Consider the following 21,599-nt stretch of genomic DNA (forward strand, 5'->3'; position numbering starts at 1 on the left):
CTTCACGGTGGGGTTCGGCTGCTGGGGGGATGAGGCGAGGGAGGGGAGCGGGAAGCGTCGTGGGGTCTCGATGGGACGAGCTTAAGACACCCTTCGTCGTCGGCAGGGGAGGCGCCAAGCGGCTCCGGCAAAGCCCCGGCAGCGGGGCGGGCTTGGCCTCTGCTGCGCATGCGCGGAGGCCGGAGGGCGGCGCTTTGCAGCGGGCAGCTGCATCGTAGGTAAGCGTTGGGCGGCCGCCTGCAGCTTGCGGTGCCCCATCGCCGTGGTTCGCGGAGAGGGCAGGGCGGGACGCGGTAGTGAGGGTGCCTATTCCTTGGTATCCGGGTGCTGAGCCCCCGCCGCGGACTAGCAGGGCTCCCGTGGGCTGCCGCGGCGGGCGGCTCGGGCCTGCTGGTTGCGGCTGGCGCGTTGGCAACCTGTTTTCCTCTGCTGGCTCGCAGGGAGGAGTTGGGAAGCCGGAGAAGATGAGTGGCCCCGCACTGGTACCAGGCGATGATCGAGAGCGCCCCGAAGACTAATGCAGAAAATCAATAAGAACGTGGTCCTGGCGCTGCTTTCTCTGACCAGTCTGGTTTTCCTCCTCTTCCAATTGTACTATTACAAGTTCTACTTATCGCAGAAGGTAAGAGGAAGCAGTCCTGCACAGACTTGCTTTTGTCGAATATGTATGCCTACTCTCTTTAGAGTCCTTTAGCAGCGTTCTTGCCACCCCCCCCGATTGCCTCGTATTGTAGGTAGCCCGAGGAAACTTCTGTCAGGTCAGACCAAACGTTTTTCTGAAGAAACAAGGAAAGCGGCATTTATTGGTTGCAAGCTTTTCAGCGGTGGCGGAGTCTTGATTTTTTGTTTGTTTGTTTTTCTGAATAATTTTCAGCTATCGTTTTAGCGCTTTGTGATTCATTTGTGATAATTGTGATAAATTTGTGATAATAATTGCGATAAATTGTGATAATAAAATTGTGATAATTTTCTAGCTGTTGCAGATTACCTCTTGCTTTTATACCACCCATGAATGTGATTTTCTGTAACAGAATGAAAAGGTAAATGTTACTGTAAATTAAACAAATTAGCTTTTTAAATGCCATAGCTTGCAGCTGCAACACAGATTCAACAAAAGAACTAATTTTATTTTTACTGAAGAACTGCACAGGTATCATGTTTCCTGAGCTTGTTTTCTTTTCTTGAGGACATTCTTAATCAATAGAGACAGTTTTAATGTTAGGTGGTACTGTAACCTTTGACTTCTTTCTTGTAGTTTCTGATTGTAAACATCAAGGCTGTGAATAAGTTCATCTTCATACTTCTGAAACACTGAAAGCTGAGCCACTAACTGGCTTAGCTTTATGCTGTTTTTCAAATTTAGTTTTCTAGGATTACACCTGGGATGACTGAGGCATCGTCCTGCTGTCTTTCCCCCAATGGTATTTGCTCAACAGTGTTTGTTCTCTTTCTATTTTACCTTTACTGGGATATTGGCACAATCTTTGCATGTTTCAAAGTCCCCAAGGCTCAAGTTGTCTTTCTAAATACTGTAATCCAGGACAATTGTTTATGATTTCACATTCAGTAGTGTAGTTGAGTGACCAGCAGCATAATCACAACCATATTTATAAAGTGCTAACTGAACAAATGCCCCTGAGTGTCCTATTAAATCCTAAGCAAGGACTCAGCTAAAACTTACTTTTTTTTTTTCTTTCCTCCTCTTCCTCTTTTTTGTTTTTGATAGAATGGATCAGTTTTTTCCAAAGTCAGAGGAATCCAATCAGGTCAAGACAGCACTAGATGGGTATGTATGATATCATTGGTTCATACAGTTCTGCTGCAAGTCTCAGAGAACTCACAGGGAATTGCAGACTCAGGGCCAAGTTCTCTTACTCTCAATGGGGATTTTTTTGATTTTAAGTACTAAGAGATGCTTCCTTCATTGAGTAAAGATGTGATGTGTTTTAAAGCATCAGTTTAAAATGGAACTGAGAATTGGGCACAGCTTAGTGGACTCTTTCAGTCCTTAGTATGGTTAATGTTTCAAGAAGCAAAACTTACTCTTTGTTATACAGGAGTTTTGATCCAGGATTTGGCACGTGTTCAGACTGAGTATTGAAGATTGACTTACTTGTCGTGCAGCTTGTTTGGCAGTAGCATGGTCACAGAATAGCCTGTTCTAATTATTTAACCTGCTGCTCAGTGTTTCATGTTACTTGGTTATGCTGGGTCGTAAAGCTCTCCACAAACAGGAAGCACTTCAGCATTCATGGGTTGCTGTATTCCAGTGTTTGGGAGGAGTGTTAGGAGTCCATTTAGATGCTTGAAATGAGGTACTTAAGGTTTGTGGGATTGAGTGCAACCAAAACGTCATGTTGGCCTCTGGGAACCAGCATCTTAGTTATGATATTTGTAGTTAGCGTTTTCTTGGAAACGCTTTTATGGAAGTCTTTTGTTCATAGATTCACAGATTCATACAGATCTTCCAGCAGAAAGCCACCACGTGTGGTTAAAGGGAACAATCTGCTGGGTGCTGGATGCCTTTTCCTTTGAATGCAATGTGATAATGTTGCTGCTTTAACAAAATAGCGATTTAAATGCCTCATTCCTGCTGAGCAAGAGGAATGGTGCTCTCATTAAGTTGTTCTTGGGAATAATCATAGAACGGTTTGGGTTGCAAGGGACCTTAAAGAACATTTAGTTCCAGCTCTCTGACATGGGCAGGAATACGTTTTACCAGACAGAGTTGCTCAAGGTGACATCTAACCTTGCTTTGAACACTTGCATGATTGGAGTCTCCACAAATTCTCTCGGCAGCCTGTACCAGCGCTTGACCACTGTCGTGATGAAAAACTTCTTCCTAATGTCTAATCAAAATCACTTCTTCCAGAATGCAGTCATTACCCCTTTTCTTACCACTCCATGCCTTTGTAAAAAGTTCCTTTCTGCCTATCCTGGAGGCCTCATTTAAGTACTGGAATGCTGCTATAATCCCAACCAAATGCTCTGTGGACTGCTTGCTTGTTCCAGGAACGTCTCACTATTCTGGAGGTGGCACCCCATGGAACTATCTCCTAAGTGTTAGACAACATGGTCACTGTGGGCTTCTAGTCTGCCAGTCTGTGGACAGAATTCTCATTAGCTTTAACTTGAGATAAGTAGTAGGAAGGCAGAATGCTCTGTGGTCCTACCAGGGACCTGTTGCACAGCAAGCTTTCTTCAGAGTACCTGTGTGATGAGTCTGAAATACTCTATTTGAAAGTGTTTCTCTTAGTTGTTTGACCTCATTACCATCTCATTCTACCAGTTATTTTAACTTTCAGCTAGAAGTCTTTGCTTCCCTGGAGAAGCGTCAAGGGATAAAGAAGTAGATTTTACACAGATTTGCTTTTTGTTCATCAGAATGATCTGCTAGTTTTAGCTAAGGAAATAATGCTTACACATCACTTACTTTTCAGTTCCATGTAGCTGAAATCACTAAAGACGATTACCTTGCTTCTGGTGGTGCAGTGCACGTAGTGCTGCTACCTAAATTCTGTTTGTGGATCCACATCCTGTCTTCATTTTTTTATCTCTCTGAAACCAAACCCACATTCCAGAATTGGAGGTTGGTCTATGGAGTCTGATTGAACAGCCTCTGTTCCTGGACAAGAGAAAGGTTAGAGTTTCAGTTAGAAAGCCAGGGTCAGCTTGCTGGGCAGGTACCTTGGGCAGTAGGCCATTGTTTTCCCTTACCACATGTCTTCTAGATATTTTGAGATGTAACAGAAAGCTTGACAGTGCTGCTCTAAGCAAATAATTTTTATTATTAGAAAAAGTACTATAAGTCATTAACTGTTGCTTTTAAATACATCAGCTACATCTTTGATAGCAGGGTGGCTATGACTGCAGTAAATGGCTTCTGCATGCCATAGGTATTTAAATATAGTTTATTGAAATTTTTCTCTGAGTCAGTTTAATAAGACTCATCAGGCACAGGACCTTCTTGCTACAACTTTGAGTCCCCTACAGAGGGTTACCATGGTTGAGTGTCCTGAGTACACTAGTATCCAAAGACTGCATAGCACTCACTTCTTGCTTTTTCCAATGAATCATCCTCCATATACAGCAGGCATCCCCAAACCTCAGGCATGATACTGTTTGAGAGTGGGTCAAAAACCTTGCTAAAGTCAAGATATGAACAGTGTCCATTGCTCTTGCTTTGCCCACAGACTGCTTCAAAAGCTGTTGGTGTGGTTAGGTGCAGTTTGCCTTTATCTGGCTTTCTCAGTCGCAGCCATGCCCTTCATGTGCTTGGATGTAATTTTCCAGAAACTTTTGCTCCAAAAGCTTCTTGAGGACTGAGATTAAGGTGACCAAAGTTCCCTGTGACATGCATATGAAGTGAGATTTGCCTTTTCTCAGTCTTGAGGAACAGCTCCTGACCACTATGGGCTTTCAAGGTGTTGCAATGCAGCCTCAGAATAACATCAGCCAGCTCCCTTAGCATCCACTTGGACATCATGTGTTATGCTATAGTGTCTGGTTTATTGAGGTGCTTTCCAACTCAGGCTAGAGCTGCAAAGAATTTAGAGTGTAGCCTAGAGTCTGTTCTCAAACACTCTAGAGTGCTGGGGTGGTTATTTTTTTTCCTTCTGTCAAAACGTTTGTAACCTTTGTGTGCTTGAAGATGATGTTTCTGACTTACAATTTCATCCTCTGTCAAACAGCACGTGGTTAGAAAGTTCCTAGGCTTAATATCCAGTCACAATATACCAGTGTATTTGATCGATCCTTTGATTCTGGGACTGGTTGATAAAGACATTGAACAGATCAGAAGTTCTCCCGATGGCCCTAGTCCAGAATGCAGGTACTTCTGTGCTCCAAGAGACTTTACTACTTTTGCACTAGTGGATAAAACGTGGAAACATGAAGTAAGTGCCTTTTCTTCAGTTCACATTTGTGTATTGTAATGCATTCAACTGTCCTATGATTCTGTGATGTAGTGCTTTCATGTTTGTACTAAGGCCTCTGAATTAATTGTGTGTGAATTGTGCAAAAATACTGGGAGAAGAAACTTTTAAAAATAGATTAATGATATTGGATATATTAAAGAGTCATTTACAGATAAGAAAAAGTTTTTAGAAGCTGTCCTCAGTATTCGTAAACACATGAATCTCAAGTCGGAGGATCAGTCATGGATGAAACACTGGTATTGATGGGACGAGGCTGGAAAGATTATCATAGCATGCTGATTTACCTTTCTTTCAGTACATCCTGGTAATAAGCACCATTTTACTTTGTCACTTAGTGCACTAGTATCTCTACTTAGGTTCTTAAAATCAAAGTTAAAAATAGAAGTGTAGCATTTGATGAAGGACAAAATGGAATCCAAGTTTTTTTCGTCGTGTGTCATCTGGATATATTTATTGGATTAATTTATGCAGATTAAAGATAGCAGTGTCAGAGTTCAGGGGTTTTTTTGTTTGTTTTCTTTTGCCTTTTTTTTTTTTAAAGCAGGAATCAAAATAGTCTGTGACTATTTTACTGAAAGAGTCCCACTCAAGTGAAGAGTGATGGCAGTCTGGATCTGATCATGCAGTTGTTTTGTCTATGGCTCTAAAGGAATTAAAGAAAGGGATAATACGGTTGTATGGCAGTGCACTAATATAAACCCATCCGTTCCTTTGTGGATCATTGATAATATCTATAGCATCCAGAGGAGAAGCTGATGTACCTATATGAAACAGTTCAAGGAGGGTAATTGAAAGGGTCTTCAGAAAGGGTCTTCAGATGCTTATTGGTTCTTTTTTAATTTGCCAGAATTTCATTCCCGTTTTCCATGGAAATACAAAAAGCCTGTTACCTAGTGCAAAGCTGAGATTTAGCAAGTATTTATCTACAACATAAAAGGAGATTTTTACAGTAATTGTTTTTGTATTAGTGGTGTCATTGTTCAAGGACATAAAAATGCCAAGTCCAGCAAAAGAAAAACTTTAGAGAACAGTTTGAGGGTGCAGAGATGGGTGCTATGGCAAGGAGCAAACTTAGTCCAAGCATTGCCTACAACATTTATTTGCTGTTGTATTTAATTTTTTGGGATGCAGAATTTAAGATGAGGAACTACACTGGTTGAAACTGCTTGTGTTTGCTGATCTTTAAGGTGTTGAAAATTTTTAAGTATGTGCTTAACTGGTTAGAAAATGAAAATGGGGAATCACACCAGTTGAAAATAAACATTTAGCATTCAGTCTTGGTTTCTCTAATCTTTTTCTCTTCTGTCATTTTTAGGTGAGCCTTTTTAGAGCTGCTGAGAAAATGGGGTTCCAATGGCTAAAAATTATAAATAAGGATCCCCGCTTGGACGGAATGGATGACCTGTCGGGAATTGAAATTCCCTTGCACTACATATTTAAACTAGCATCTCATGCCATTCACCTTGTGGTCTTCTATGAGAGGAGTGGTAATTATCTCTGGCATGGCCCCTTGAGGCTCAAGCAACATATGGACAGAAAGTTTGTGCCTTTCCGGAAACTCCACTTTGGTCGCTACCCTGGAGCATATGAGAAGTGAGTTCAAAACAGAGGAGAGACAAGGCCATCACTGGCGCTTCCAAAATAGCTTCTTTTTCCTGTGTATAAAATTACTGTCTTTCCTACAGTCATGTTGTAAAATTTAGTTCATGTATGGCTTAGCCCTCAAAAGTAGAGGTGAAGTATGGTGTTGAAGGTATGTGCATTTCTGTTGTTCTGAAAAGAAGAGCTTCCCACCACTCATAAATTAGGAACTGCATTTTTGAAGCATGAGAGAAGCCAAAAGCCATGACTGGGGTTGAATATACCAGAGGACTGTCTGCTAAAGTCAGTGGTTTACCATCAGTATGTTTAAAAGTTGGCAATGTTTTGATAGCTGTCCGTGCTACCCACATAGATGTAAGTGGAAGTGGTGAGAGGTGTAGTACTGCTGCTCTTTCTGTAGCAACGTGTATCCAGAAGTTGAGTACAGATATGGAACGTGAAATGAAGAGAGGAAGCAACAGAAATCTATTCAGTATTAGTCCAAATAATCAGTGTTAACTTGAATAAAGAGAGGTAGCATTTGTACCACAAAGAAGTGTGACAACCATTGCATCTAACCCATGCACTTAACATGGTGAGGAGACTCCTTCTTTTTGCATGTTTGAATTGGTGCTGGTGTTCTTCTGTAGTTCTATGCTTAAATTTTGGATTGCATTGGCAAAGTTACTGTAAGTATCTGCCTTGTTCTACAGCACTTTAGTGGCAGTATTTTGGGAGATACAGATCATGGCAAATCTTGTCACTATTTTCAAAGTCAAGTGTGTAGCAGTAGGCTTTGAGAACAGTGTTCCTGTAGGGTATGGCATATACAATATGCCATAAATAAGAGTTAAAACAGCCTAACATTTTGCAGGTCAAAATAAATCTGTTTAACTTCTTCCTTGAAACTGACACTGTTTTCCCTTCTTCTTAAAATATAGAATCTGTTGCAGTTATGTGCCTAAACATTTGAGCTCAATGATTCATTCATTGTGAAGGCTTAAATAGTTTTAACATTTTTTTTTATGCAAACAGCCTCAAAGTACAGGGTAAAATTTGACTCTTAACTGCAGTCCGTGCTTTGACAACTCAAAAAACAGCCTGAGTTTTCAAATGCACTGAAGAAACAGCTTTGAACAAATTCAGCGCAAGGCATGAGTCAGTAAAGGAGTCAGTGGTCTGACAAACTGAGAGCTTATAGGTGCAGAATTTCTTTTTAAACAAAATTTTGAAGTGCATGGGGAATTTTTTGAAGCTCTTGCTTCTCTTTTAATAACCAGTTTTGGGCTTAGTTGGACAGAGGTATCACTGCCAGTAGTATGCAGATTTTAACCTGAGCTAGAGGAAGAAGTGACTTGTGGTTTGTAAAGGAATTGAATGGGGTAATATATGATCTTTCTTTCTCTGTAGGCCACAACTTCTGCTTGTTTCCATTGATGACTTAAAAGTTCAAATTCCAAAAAATCCGTCCAGTTTTCTAGAGGAGATGTCACACTCTAGATTTCTTGAATGTAGGTACAGAGAAGCTCGGGCTTTCTTTCAGGTTAGTGGTAATCAGATATTGTGTCTGAGATGACACCTATGTTTTGACTCATTGACCGAAACCTACTAACAGTTAACTGTTGTGTTGCTTTTTTACAAAGAAAAAAAAAACCTGTTCGCATACATAAAGATAAATACACTATCTGAGACTCAATCCATAGAGTTTCATAAGGAATAATAAAACTAAACCTTTAACTGAAACCCGTAGGGTGTCTTTTTCACTTTGAGTGCTTGTTTTATCCATTTTCCAAAACTTTGAAAGGAAGGGGTAACCAACATATCCATAGTTCTCACACAGTGTTACTACTATGTAGATTTCATGTAAATAAGATTGTGTGTGTCTTTGTGGTTGAAGATTTTTCTTACACCACTTCTCAAAGTTCTGAGTTAATTTTATATTATTATGCACTGTGTGCTGCTTTTGCACATTGCTGGTTTAGCTTACTTGAAATGGCATAATCATTCTGAAATTACCTATTTAATTGTTTTTTGACCATGTAAGCTAATACTTTCACCACCATTGGGAGCAATTTTTTTTAGAATACTGCTACCTGATTTAGCAGGTAGTAGAAAACTTTCTGCTGCACCATGGGGAGCATTTTGTCCTAACTTGGAAAGCACTGAGGTACAAAGTGGTCAAGAGTTTGCTACAGTTAAGAGTGTGGAGACAAAATCAGGTCACTGAATTTGAGCCATCTGTGATTTCATCTTCAGACATTTGAGGTCCTGGGGAAGGGACTTCTCGGGGAAGAGAAGACTGTTGTCATTCAGTCTGGTAGGCTGTAGCTCCCTGTATGTGTAGCAGGAGGATTACTGTACCCAAGGGTACCTGTGTGCTGTCACTTCATCTGCAAAGAACAGAAATTTTGAGCATGTGCCACATCAGCTTTAAAAGCCCCAGGCTGTATTTGCCACAGGCAGAGAAAATGTGCCTCGGAAGTGATACTGAACTTTGCTGCAATTTCAGTGTTGTCATCTGCAGCTGTCATCTGTTTTGAAAAGCATCCATTTTAGCTGTTTGTTGCCCAAGAGCTCTTAATGGAATAAATTGTAAAGCTGAGTGGTGTGTTGTTGCTATGTTTGATGTGGTAATGCTTGCCGAGACTGCCGTGTTGTTTTTGGCTTTGCTTTAAAAGAAGATCTTGCCACAGTTGTGGGTGGAAGGTGGGCATGATTTTCTGTTGGCACCGTTTCTGCTCTCTGGCGGAGTTGTCAATGCCCAGTTGTAACACTTGGTGGCGCCAAATAAATTCATGTGCTGGAACCGGACCCTGCTTCCCGCCAGACTCTTGACTTCAGCCTGTGCAGAGCTAGGGTTCATCTGTATTGTTGACAAGTAATTAGAATCGCTGTCTAATACATATATTCTTAGGCTGTTTTACTGTGACTATATTCTGCTAGTTTGGAAAAACTGAAGACTGACGTTTCAGAGTTGAAATTTTACCTTGGCACTCCTAGTGCATGTTCCCAAACTAGGCTGTATATGTGATAATGGATACTACCCAGGTATTAAGTAAATGTTTAAAGGTAATTTTTACTTAGGACACTGAAAAATGAAGAGATAGGCTTTCTTTCTGACCATAACTTGTTTGTTCTTCTTTGCTTCCCAGCTGTATCCTGATGATGCCTCTCTTGATGCAGTGGAGTTCAGAAAAAAAGCAAAGTCCTTGCTCCATCTGGCTGCCTTGACACTGAATAGCTTAGGAGTAAAGTTCTGGCTGAGCAGTGGAACATGCCTTGGTAATACATTTGTGTTACATTGGATTTTTAAACTCATCTGAGATTTTGAACGTTTCATCTTCTGTTGCTTGTGATGTCAGCTGAGGTTGTGTACCGTGTCGGAAGGTAATACGTGGCATTAGCTGTATTGAAATAGGCCTTTTGCTCCTGACAAGATGCTTTTTTATTAGAAAGTAAAGCCTTGGAGGTGCTGAGCAAATTTCCAGTGAAGCTTTTGACATTGTTAGCAATTGTCTGTGTTGTATTGATCACTGCTTAGAAAATAATTAGTTCCCTGAATTGTGTGACTTGGAATTTACTGAGATGCAAGCTGGACAACACAGTGAGGGGCACTTATTTCTATTGTCAATGTAGATTCTCACCTGAGTTTTACTCCCTTGCAGTTTGATGCTTATCACTAACTTTTGTAATACAGTTTACATCCATCTATCTATCTATCTATCTATCTATCTATCTATCTATCTATCTATCTATCTATCATTTTTCTTTATTTTTAAACAATTCCTTTTACTAAACAGCCTGTTAGACTAGATACTGCAAGTTTTCTGTTCTGCTGAAGATGGAAGTAGTATCTTACAACTGGTGAAAGTTCTTGAAATAGGTTGTGAAAACTGTTTTGTGTACACATTTCACTTGTATTTGCTTAGTGCTAGGGAATAAAATTTTCTGAATGAAGGATTACTAGAAGCTGCTTTAATAATACAGGCAAAGGCTACCCCATGTCTCATTTTACTGTTTTGCAGTCAGTAGTGATTGAAAAATTATTAACATCTCAGTATTTAAAGTAATAGGTTCAAATTAAAAGCAGAGCTGTAGAACTATAACTGTTCATTGCTGATTAGATTTGGGCCTAGATAAAGGAGCTTTTTATCTTTAAAGACACTTAGTTACAAAACTGAAGACATTTTGTCTTTGAAAGAGTTAGTGCTTTCTCTCTCATTCTTGGCTGTCTGGAGAAAAGATCCAACTATAAGTGCAGGAACATTCATTTTCTCCAGTGTGGTTCCTTTTATGCTAGAGAATGACAGAACTCTTGTTTATGGCCCTATTCAAAGATCTCTGCCTGGTGAAATAATAGCAGTTAATTTTTATGTTGCTTTTGTTCTGTTGATGTATTTCAAATGTTCCTGAATTAGCTAGTTATTTTTTTTTTCTCTCTCTCTTTTTTTTTTTTTTTTTTTTTTTTAAACTCAGGCTGGTATAGACAGTGCAATGTCATTCCTTACAGCAAAGATGTGGATTTGGGAGTCTTTATAAGGGACTACAAAGCAGATATCATTCCAGCTTTTCAGAAAGCAGGGTTACCACTGAAGCACAAATTTGGCAAGGTACCTAGACAATGAACAATTTTCTTCATGTGCTGCAGATCACTTACGTGGAAGTGGGTATCTGAATTCTCCTTGGCAGGAGGAGACTGACTTACTAGGATTTATAATCTTGTTGATTTGTGTGTGCTCTCTTGGACAGTGCATGAGAAAATAGCCTGCTTAGTAGCTTCAGCCCTGTTTGGGGAGCCCAAATTCCATCTCAGTTTCTGAAGAGGTATAATCTGTGTCAGTGGTGCTAGGGAAACTTGAGTCAAGGTATTATTCAGTCTTTAAGACTGGATAGGCCTCGTCGTATGAGACAACTGGTTCAGACCTCTGAGATAATCTGTAGTCCTTCTTGTGAAACTGGCAAAAAGACAAGGATGGATGAGGTGGACAGTGGGCTTGTCAATTACTTGCTTATGTCGATCATTGTGTATCTTTTCCAGAGTGTAGGTTGCAGAATGGTAAAGAAAGCAAAAATACAGGAATATAAAAGTTCAGGCACAGTTCAAGTGTTACATCCTTACTGGTGTAGTGAATTTTTTTATCACAGAGGCAGTGGGTTAGGTGAAGACACCTTCTAATCATGTACTCCTTCACTGAAGGTGCTTTGCTTGTGGCAAAGGACAAGGCGATGGTGCTGAAGCTTTTGTGACTAAAGGGAGGGAAGAGAAGGCAGATCTGTGGAGGTTCAGAAAAATTTCTGTGTTCTCAAGGCACATAAATAAAAATAAAATTGCAGAGTTAGTGTATTTTCCTCAGTTAGGATAGGAGTCAGTCTGCATACCTGACCAAAGTAAATCTGTTTTCTGAACGGCTGCTGACATAAGTAGCTGTGTATTTTTATGTGCAGATACAGTGTGTATTTTTGTCTTGCAGGTAGAAGACAGCTTGGAACTCTCTTTTCAGGGAGACGAGGATGTGAAACTTGATATTTTTTTCTTCTATGAAGAGGATGACCACATATGGAATGGAGGAACTCAGGCTAAATCTGGCAAGAAATTTAAGTATGAGCTGAATTTGTACCTCTCATAGGAAAGAAATAGAACAAGTTCTTCTTTGTTTAGTGTTGGCATTTTGTGCGTTATGTGTTGTTGCCTGGCAAAGTCTGTGTGTGTTTGTGGGAAAAGCAGTTATCAGAGGAGAATCAGTGGAGATTTTGCACTTTTGAGACTGGAGGAGTAGAAAGAGAGCAGTGCTGTGCCTGGCCTGGTCAAGTGTCAGTTTTCTCATGGAACCAAAGCAATGCTGGCATGTCATGTATCCAGCAGATTTTATCTGAACTGTGGCAAGCTGTGAATTAAACAGCTAAGATGAGACTGAAGTCTCTAAAATGGTATTGATTGCAAAAACTGCTTTTATAGTAACAAATGAATCCTTAGCCATTTGTCATCATGGTGGAGTGTTATGGCAGAAGGTCTCAGCCATCCTTGCAAAATAAACCTCAGAGTTTTGGATTTTGAGGTAATGATTTGGAATACTTTATTGAGTATAATGTGGCAGCACCACAGATGACTACTGCAGAGCTTCTTGTTGTTTGTGTTCTGAAAACAGAATTTTAAATAGGATCTAACATTTCTTGCCTCCTATCTTTCAGTATTGAATCAGCAAATAAGTTCAACAGTTTCCTAATCTACCTATGAAACTGAATGTACATTTTGATAATTAGATTTTTTTCTTTCCATCATCTACCTTAGCTCAGAGACAGTTACAAACTACTTGACAACCTTGTTCATTTCTATGGGATTTCATTGTCATTCATATTTGGCCTGAAATGTATTTGCTTATATTTAGCTAATGGGAACTTAGTGAATACTGTCACCCAGATGATGATAAAGTCTGAGTCCTTGTCAGTTAGCTGTGTTGTTAAATGGTAAAGATTAAGGAAGATGTTTTGATGCCAGAGTCAAAAAGCATGCTTAGGAATAGACTAAAGGAAGAGCTCTTGGAGTATTCCCACAGAAAATATGCTGTATTGCAGACTGTTTTTCTTAGAATACAGCAACAATTTCATACTTTCCCAAAGCAGACTTAATGTCAGGTTTTCTGTACAAGTTTGTGGGAATTTAGAGTCATACATTCCAAGGAGGAAGCTCCATAACTTCCTTTCCTTTACTTTGTGCTTCTGTTGCGTCTAAATTGCAATAGCTGTATCCATGCCAGTGGAGTTGATAATGCTCTTTCAAAATTCCATTGTAGCCTCAGACTTCAGGTACCTAAAAGCTAGGATTTGGTGTTTTTTTTTCACCCTTCGATATGACTGGTCCAATGCCTTGGAATAGAAAGTAGATGCAAACCTGTGCTGTGGTTCATTTCTTGTATCTTGGGATATTACAGCTCTTTTGGAATTACACCTTTTATAGAACATATTCCTTTTCTTGGTATTTTTTTTGTGGTAATTTTTTCCCAGGTTTACAAACAGCTTTTTCATTCAGTAAGAACTAATTTGCTTAGACATAGTAGCATAAGGACTCCTCTAATTCTGATCTGTGTTTTTTACACATAGTTTACTGTACTTAATCCATACAGAGACCAAGGAAGAAACTTGTTACTGTAATAAAGACCCTGAGCTCTGACAGAATGTGGCTGTTCAGAATGCTTAGCCAAATAATTCCGGATGTGTGGTATTCCAAATACCACAGGTGTTCAAGGGGCGATTGGATGTGGCACTTGGTGCCATGGTTTAGATAGTCGTGAGGTATAGGGTGACAGGTTGCACTCCATGATCCTTGAGGTCCCTTCCAACCTTCTTGGTTCTATGATTCTAAATACCTTCTCAGAAAGATAAAAACCATCACAACTTTTAGCTGTGAGATGTGATGATTGAGCATGCTCAATCTGAATGACTGCAATATCAGAATGACCCTCAGGTTTACTTAGTTTTTGGCCCTTTCAAAATTGTGGAGGAAGTCGATGTGAGAAGGACAGTCAGAAGTGAAGGGATGTTTTCATCATGTTGAGTCCTAAATCCACTTTAACAGTTTTAAAGGAAGTTTTTGTGGTGTCAGAAGAGATTCTGGTTGTTACTAGATCATCACATAAAACAGGCATTTTTAAACAGTTTTTCAACACAACTTATCTCTGAATTGAGGAGACTGGATGAGTAAGGAATTGGCTGGTTGGTCACACTGAAAAAGAGCTGCAGACAAAGGCTTCATGTCCAGCTGCAGATCAGTAAGTGGCACGCCTCGGATTGGCACTGGGGCCAGTGGTGTTTAACACCTTTATAGCCAACATCTACAGTGAGGTTGAGTGCAGTCTCTACCATGCTGAGTTGTACAATTGGCATGTCCGAGGGAAGGGATGCCACCCAGGTGTTACTTGACAGGCGTGAGAGATGGGCCCATGCGCACCTCGTGAAGTTCAACAAGACCAAATACAATATCCTGCACCTGGGTGGGGGCAATCCCAAGCACAAATACAGCCTGAGTATTGAGTAGATTGAGGGCAGCTCTACAGAGAAAGGCTTGGGGATGTTGGTGGATAAAAAGCTCAATTATGAGTCAGCAATGTGCAGTCACAGCTCAGAAGGTCAACGGTAACCTGGGTTGCATCAAGAGAAGTGTTGCCAGCAGGCTGAGGGGTGATTCTCTCCCTCTACTCCATTCAGCTGGAGTACTATTTCAGCTCCAGGGACCCCAGCATAAGAAAGACATGAACCTGTTGTATCAGGCCCAGAGAAGGGCCATAAAGACAAGACGCTCAGGGGACTGGAGCTCCCTTCCTGTGAGGACAGGCTGTGACAGTTAGGGTTGTTCAGCCCGGAAAAGAGAAGGTTCCAAAGGCACCTTACAGCATCCTTCCAGTACCTGAAAGGGGCCTACAGGAGAGATGGGGAGGGAGTCTTTATCAGGGAGTGTAGTGATGGGATGAGGGGTAATGTTTTTGAACTGAAAGAGGGTGGATTTACCTTCAATATAAGGGAGCAGTTCTTTACAGTGAGAATGATGAGACGCTGGAACAGTTTGCCCAGGGATGTTGTGGATGCCCCCTGGCTTTGAAGGCCAAGTTCAGTGAGGCTCTGAGCAACCTGGTTTAGTAGGAGGTGTCCCTACCCATGTCAGTGGGGTTGAAACTAGATGATCTTTAAAGTCCCTCCCAACCCAAACAACTCTTATGATTCTCTGATTTTCTTTAGAAAGCTAAATTTTTGCACAGACATACTTTCTGTACGTTTTGCTAAATAGAAGTATGAAGAATAAACATACTTCTCATTTACCCTCTAAAATATTTCCCATTAGTCATTTTTATTCTCTGACTCCTTGGAGAGCTGGTTTCTAAATCTTACAAGCCTTGCTATGCAGTTTGCATTTTCATGTATGCAAACACTTCTTCATCACTGCAGACCACAAGCATGTGCATTCTTATTATTTAGTCTTGAAGCTACAGCAACTGAGGCCTCTTATTTGCTTATAAAATTAATGCAGGACACTTGCATTCTTCAGCAGAAAATAACTATTTACAGAAGATGAATTTGGGAATCAAATCTACACTGTACACTTTAATCCTTAAAGTGGCTTAATTCTGTAGGTTCTTAATGTGGAGGACTTTGTGTAATCCTAAAATCTTTTCATCACTTTTATGTCCAGAGATTGATGAGACTGGATTTAGGAAAAAGAAATGGTGAGCAATGTATTGTGTACAAGATGTCCATGTACAAGACTGAAAGAGTTAGGGCTGTTCAGTCTGGAGAAGAGAAGGCTCCGAGGTGACCTTATTGTGGCCTTCCAGTATCTGAAGGGGGCCTACAAGAAAGCTGGGGAGGGACTTTTTAGGATATCAGGTAGTGATAGGACTAGGGGGAATGGAATAAAGCTGGAAGTGGGGAGATTCAGGCTGGACGTGAGGAAGAAGTTCTTCCCCATGAGAGTGGTGAGAGCCTGGAATGGGTTGTCCAGGGAGGTGGTTGAGGCCCCATCCCTGGAGGTGTTTAAGGCCAGGCTGGATGAGGCTGTGGCCAGCCTGATGTAGTGTGAGGTGTCCCTGCCCATGGCAGGGGGGTTGGAACAAGGTGATCCTTGTGGTCCCTTCCAACCCTGACTGATTCTATGATTCTGAGTGTTGACATACTTTGCTTTATCCAAGCTACTTGGAATGAGCAAACAATGATCAAGAATTCCAGTAGTGTGGAGCATCACTGAAAGCTATATTGTTTTTTTGTCAGTGACTGTAAACATTTGATTTTAGTAATATTTAAATAATTATTTTGGTAAAATTTCCAGCAGGCATTTTAATTTGCATGTTAGTTCATTCAAATTACCCGTTCGTTCTCCTTAGAATTATTATTAGATGTCACTATCTGGAGGATTGATAATTTCAGTAGTTTCGTGATAGCTCTTGCATATGCATACCCACTGCAGCTCTGATAGGTGAATGATCTCCTGAGTTAATAAATGTTAAATAGCTGTTGGGTGATTATGGACTTTATTAATAAAGTTTGTTTACTCGTTTTCCACGTTGGTAGGTGGCACTTTTTTTCATTTTTGGTTTAGTTTAGAGCTAATCAGTAGTCTTTAGATACACCAACAAAAGCACTCAACCATTTTTAACTCTGTCTTCATTTAGGGCATAAAAGCAAAGTTGTTTGTTCTGTTGTTTTGGTTTGTTTTGCCTTTTTTCCTGATACTTTTTTTTTTCCCTGATACTTGCTTAACACTTAAAAAAATTCACTTTATGCTTAGAATAGCACAGAAGGGTATGTTGTTCATGCCAATTCACCAATCTTTTAACGTTCTTTTTCAATAGGTTTAAGTGTTTCATTCTAACCTGTGAAAATGAATTTTAAAAATAACTTTTTTTCTGTGGAAGATTACAATTTCAGAAATAGGAGTGATCCTCTGCAGGAATATATCACATAGGCTTTGGTATTTACTTGTTCAACATACCAGCTCTGACACCGTGTGCCTGTAAAATGTCATTGAGATCAAATTGTGAAATTTACCTGTGAAGTTCCACTGGTGTAACCATAGAGGGCTTATCTTGGCCCTTCTACAGAAAACAGGTACAGAGCAAGGTCAGTTTGGAAGAATAAAGTATTTTTAAAATTTGAAGGGAAGGGGCTAAGAGGGTTTCAGAACGTGTGGAGTGGCACCTCCTCTGTCTGAATTCTGTGCAGCTGCTGGCATCTTTAAACACAGATACTGAGGGGAAGTTGCAGGATTTCTCTGGTAAGATGGAAGAAGGTTAGAAACTTGTTTTTAGAAATGGCCTTCAGTATTTAATGCTGCTTTTGTCAAACTCTCCCCTGCAAGTAGTGTTGGCTTGATACCCTTCTAAATGAAGTCACTTTTAAATCCAATTTGTAAGTGGAAAAGTAGAGGCAGAAAAAAAAACAACTGTTTTTTTCCAAGTGGCAGAATGATATGGGAGTAAGGAGCAAAAGAAGTAGAAATGCTCCTTGCTAAGAACATGTGGCAAACATTAACCAGTTATTCTGGATAATCACACCTGTCCATTAGGTAAATGGTATTTCATAAATAGGAAGGTATGAAATAAGACAAACAATTATAAATGCAGGATGGCCACTCACTGCATTTGCTTGCTTTCTCCATTAATTTTTTTAGAGGTGTTTCAGTCTTCTGCCAGTGACCACATTTTTTTGTTATGACACAGGTATCTCTTCCCAAAGTTTACTCTCTGTTGGACAGAATTTATAGGCCTGAAGGTACATGTGCCCTGTGAAACCCTTCAGTATATTGAAGCCAACTATGGCCCTGACTGGAAGGTTCCTTTGAAGACGTGGGACTGGAAGAGCTCACCATCCAACGTGCAGTACAATGGTGTCTGGCCTGTCAATGAATGGGATGATGTCATTCAAATCTACTGACTGCTAGAAGAGCATGCCTGCTATCCTTGGAACTGTCAGATTGTAATTTCCTGTTTCCCAAAGGCATCAAGGTCCATTCCTCCATTCCTTTTCTTTTTTTCATAACAAGTGTTTTTTTCACCTTCATGTGTTTTCTGCGTGAAGGAAAAGATGAAATGCAACTGAAGAGAAAGGAAGTTGAAAGAAAAGCTGTGCAAAGGGAATAGAGAAGAAATGTTGCAGTAAACTTATGTGCTCTATTTAAATGTAAACAGTATACAGGTGGCTTAGAATTTCTTGAGATCATCAAAACCTTGGGGACTGTTGACTTCTGAAGCTTAAGAGAAGGGTGGGATGTAAAAATCTCAGAGAAATTCCTCTGTTTTTCAGAGGACATCCCATGACTATTCATCTTTTAGACACCAGAGTTAGGAGTTTCTCAGATGTGCTTGATTTGAGACCAATAGATCCCTACAATATGCAAAGGGGGTTTTGTTTGTTTAAGAACATGAAGGTATGTACTGTAGGGATGTCTTTCCCATTAAAAAAGTCTGGGTTTATGTCCTAACTACTGTATTCTCCATGTAAAAGTTTGGACTGTATTTTAGAATATTAGATCTACTTCTGCTTTCTTAGAAGCAGATAGAAATGAGAGTATTGATGATAATTTTCTGTTTAACACAGGCTTGCAGAACAGAGGTCTCAGAGTCACAGCTCATTTCTGTAGGTATGAGCAGAAGTGTGTACAAGCACCAACTGTAAGTGTGTACAAGCACCAACTGTTCCATCAACCTTGCAGTAGCATAATTGCAAGTGAAATGCTGGTGTCATGTTAGGCTTTGGATGAGAAGAAAGTGGAAGCCTGACAGCTCTGTCATCCTGTTTCAGCTTGTGCTTTTGGTCAAGGAAGTAAGCTTTCTTCAGTATTTTGAACAGGAATAAGAGTTGTCATGTGAGCATGTTGTCCAAGTTTGTTCCAGTCCTGCTGCAGAGGACAGACAAGGACACTAGAGGTGCCTAGTGAGTTGTGACTATACTACACAGTACAGAACCAGGAGTACTTGTGAACCAGTGTCAAGACACTGAAGGGAGCTCATGGTTCCTGGCAGCACTTACGCTTACTTGCAACAAACCTGTATCTATTCTTTCTTTGCCAAAACATAAGGACTGTCTTTGGGTCCCAGCTTTTCCACCTCTTGCTAAGCAGATGTAGATTGAGTCTATGGTTTGTGTTCTGTTGCTCTGCAGCTTTTGGCTTTGTATTCCAGTGTGTAAGTTCTGGAGAGATGAAATAGCTACTGCTGTGCAGTTGTTTTACTACTGTATCTTTCCAGGTGCACTCTGAGGCTTCCCTGCTGCTTTTGTCCTGCAGTGTGCTGCATGCTTTTTCGTGCAAGTCCTCTCAGTGGTCTCCAGCCACTGAAGCACTGGAGTAAATTACTCAGCTTCTGGCAGCTGCTTGTCATGCTGGCCCTTCAGTTGGTATGATAACTTTGCCTAATTAAGACAAGAGAGATGTACAATGCTTCTAATGCCATTTACTTGATAAAGTAACCATCATGTCATAAGGGATAATTTCTCAGGTAGAAGTTTTTTGGATTTGTACCTAAAACAAAAAAGAAACCAATGTCCTTGTGGTTTTTGTGTTCATAACTGTTGTCTTGAACTTGTTTGATAATGTACAATAAGCCTGTAAGTTTTTGAATGTCACAGCATGAAAGAAATTATTCTGTCATAAAATTATAATCCTGTTGTTTTTTGACTTTGTATCTGTAGATGGAAAGACAAATGGAAAAAATGCATGGGAGGATGTCTTTAAGTATTTGATTATACCTGTAAGTTATTCTCCAGGTGAAAGTCTATTCAGAAGATACAAGTGTATCTTTAACACCAATTAAAAGAAAGGGAGTCTTAATTTGTAACTTGAGATGTTGTTTCATCCTTTGTTTTGTCACCTTAAGCAGAATTTAACACACTTCATTGCAGTTACTGTCACATAATTCACAGAGATAAATTTTGAACTGTTTCTTACACTGCTTACTGACTATCTTTTATTTTTTAATAAAGATAACTTGGACCCAGCACAGATATTTGGAACAAAGCAAGTGCCTGTATGTAGAAAGAAGGGTCCTGCAATTGCACAAGTACATTGAACTTCTGTTTGTGTTCTGACATGGGTTATGCGTTGTCCTGTTTGCAGATTTCCTGCTTGTAGGATCACGTCCTCAGGAGTGAGGTGAACATCATGGAACTGCTGCTCTTTGAAGGTACACTGTGAGGCTGAAGTCTTAGCATTTCCCACAGGAGTCTCCTGGATTGCCTTATCTGAAATGGAGTCTTAATTCTGTGTTACCTTTCTAAATACCTTCCCTTTGAAAGTTCTCTAGAGAGGAGAGCAATTTCAAAGTTCTCTTAGTGGCATTCACTTAAGTACTTAAGCAACAACATGCCAAGTGCCTTGGCTTTCATGTAGCAAACAAAACACCTTAAATAACTGTTAAAAGATAGCAGAGCCTGTTTAAGGAGTACCTGTGAGCTGAGAAGAGGACAGCAAGGTGTTCAGAGCTCAGGAATAACTGCAACAGAATGGCTAAAGAAATAGGGTTGCCTGAAGAGAAGGCACCATATAGAGCCATTTTCAAAAGCTGTAGAAGATGGTTACAAAACAGAAGGGATGTCTGTGCTCCCTTTCCGTGACCGAGAGGAAACAAGTAAATGGGAGGAGTGCAAATTCAGACTGTCTACATGGGGCATTGTACCTATGAAAATTTGTGAAACCTTTGATTTTGGGAGTCTCAGAGAACACATCAGGCGAAAGTCAGCCAAGGTTGACTGTGATTAGGATTGACTGTAGTTAATCCTACTTTACAGCTGGAGTAAGTTCCTGTTTTCCATGGTTCTGATAGCAGTTTTCAGTAACTTCCTGCTTTATAGAAGGAAAATTGAAATAATCATTTGTATATGAGTTTAATAAAGGTTATGTTTATGGAATCAGATACTAGAAGTCATACTGGGAGTGACAGAGAATCACTGCCCCACTGCGGAAATGATAGGACACTGGAGCGTCTTGGACACTTGAAAAATGTAATTGTTTACAGGAGTGCAGCTCTGACGTTCAGTCTGAGCCAAACAGGCTGTAGATCTTGCAATTCTTGCACAGGGAGGGATGCTATCTGACCACATAGGGCACTGAGTTTCTGAGGGAGATGCAGGTGCTTTTGGTCTGGAAGGAAGGAAGCTGATAGAAGGACCTGTGTATGTTCCACACCACTTTTATGAAGTGAGAAATGGAAGGTAGACAAAACTGTTGTGATGCAGGTAGGATAGAGTCCTGAAAATAGGGTTGAGTCTGTGATGTCAAATTAAAAAGAAGTAGCTGATTCTGTTACACTCTATCCCTTGAGACAGAGTCTGGGAGATGCTAGTTCCTGGTGTTAAACAGTTTGCATCCTTTGCTGCTTCAGAATTCTCTCCTCTCATCATAAGTCTTAAAGTCTTGTCAACTCAAGGGAAAAACAATCTCTGTTTCTCACTGTCAATTGAAATTGGGAGGTTTTGCGCAGATGAATGAGGTGTTAAAGGAGTAACATTACAGAGGAGTAATACAGATAACTTCCTTCCAAGGACTGGCTTGTTAGGGTGCAGTGACTTTCAGGAACTTAATTCTTTCTTTCTCTCTTCAAG

The 21,599-nt window shown here is 40.3% G+C and overlaps 1 protein-coding gene across 1 annotated transcript; it reads left to right on the forward strand.

The window, feature by feature from the left end:
* The first annotated feature begins 517 nt into the window (after nt 1-517).
* On the forward strand, nt 518-17,936 carry FKTN (fukutin). Its single transcript, XM_054397871.1, has 9 exons — nt 518-622; nt 1,727-1,786; nt 4,692-4,895; nt 6,253-6,530; nt 7,929-8,061; nt 9,671-9,800; nt 10,995-11,128; nt 11,990-12,117; nt 17,723-17,936. The coding sequence occupies exons 1-9, from the start codon at nt 518-520 to the stop codon at nt 17,934-17,936; spliced, it is 1,386 nt and encodes a 461-aa protein (XP_054253846.1).
* Nucleotides 17,937-21,599: the final 3,663 nt, after the last annotated feature.

Source organism: Indicator indicator, chromosome Z (assembly GCF_027791375.1).
Source record: "Indicator indicator isolate 239-I01 chromosome Z, UM_Iind_1.1, whole genome shotgun sequence".
Lineage (NCBI taxonomy): Eukaryota > Metazoa > Chordata > Aves > Piciformes > Indicatoridae > Indicator > Indicator indicator.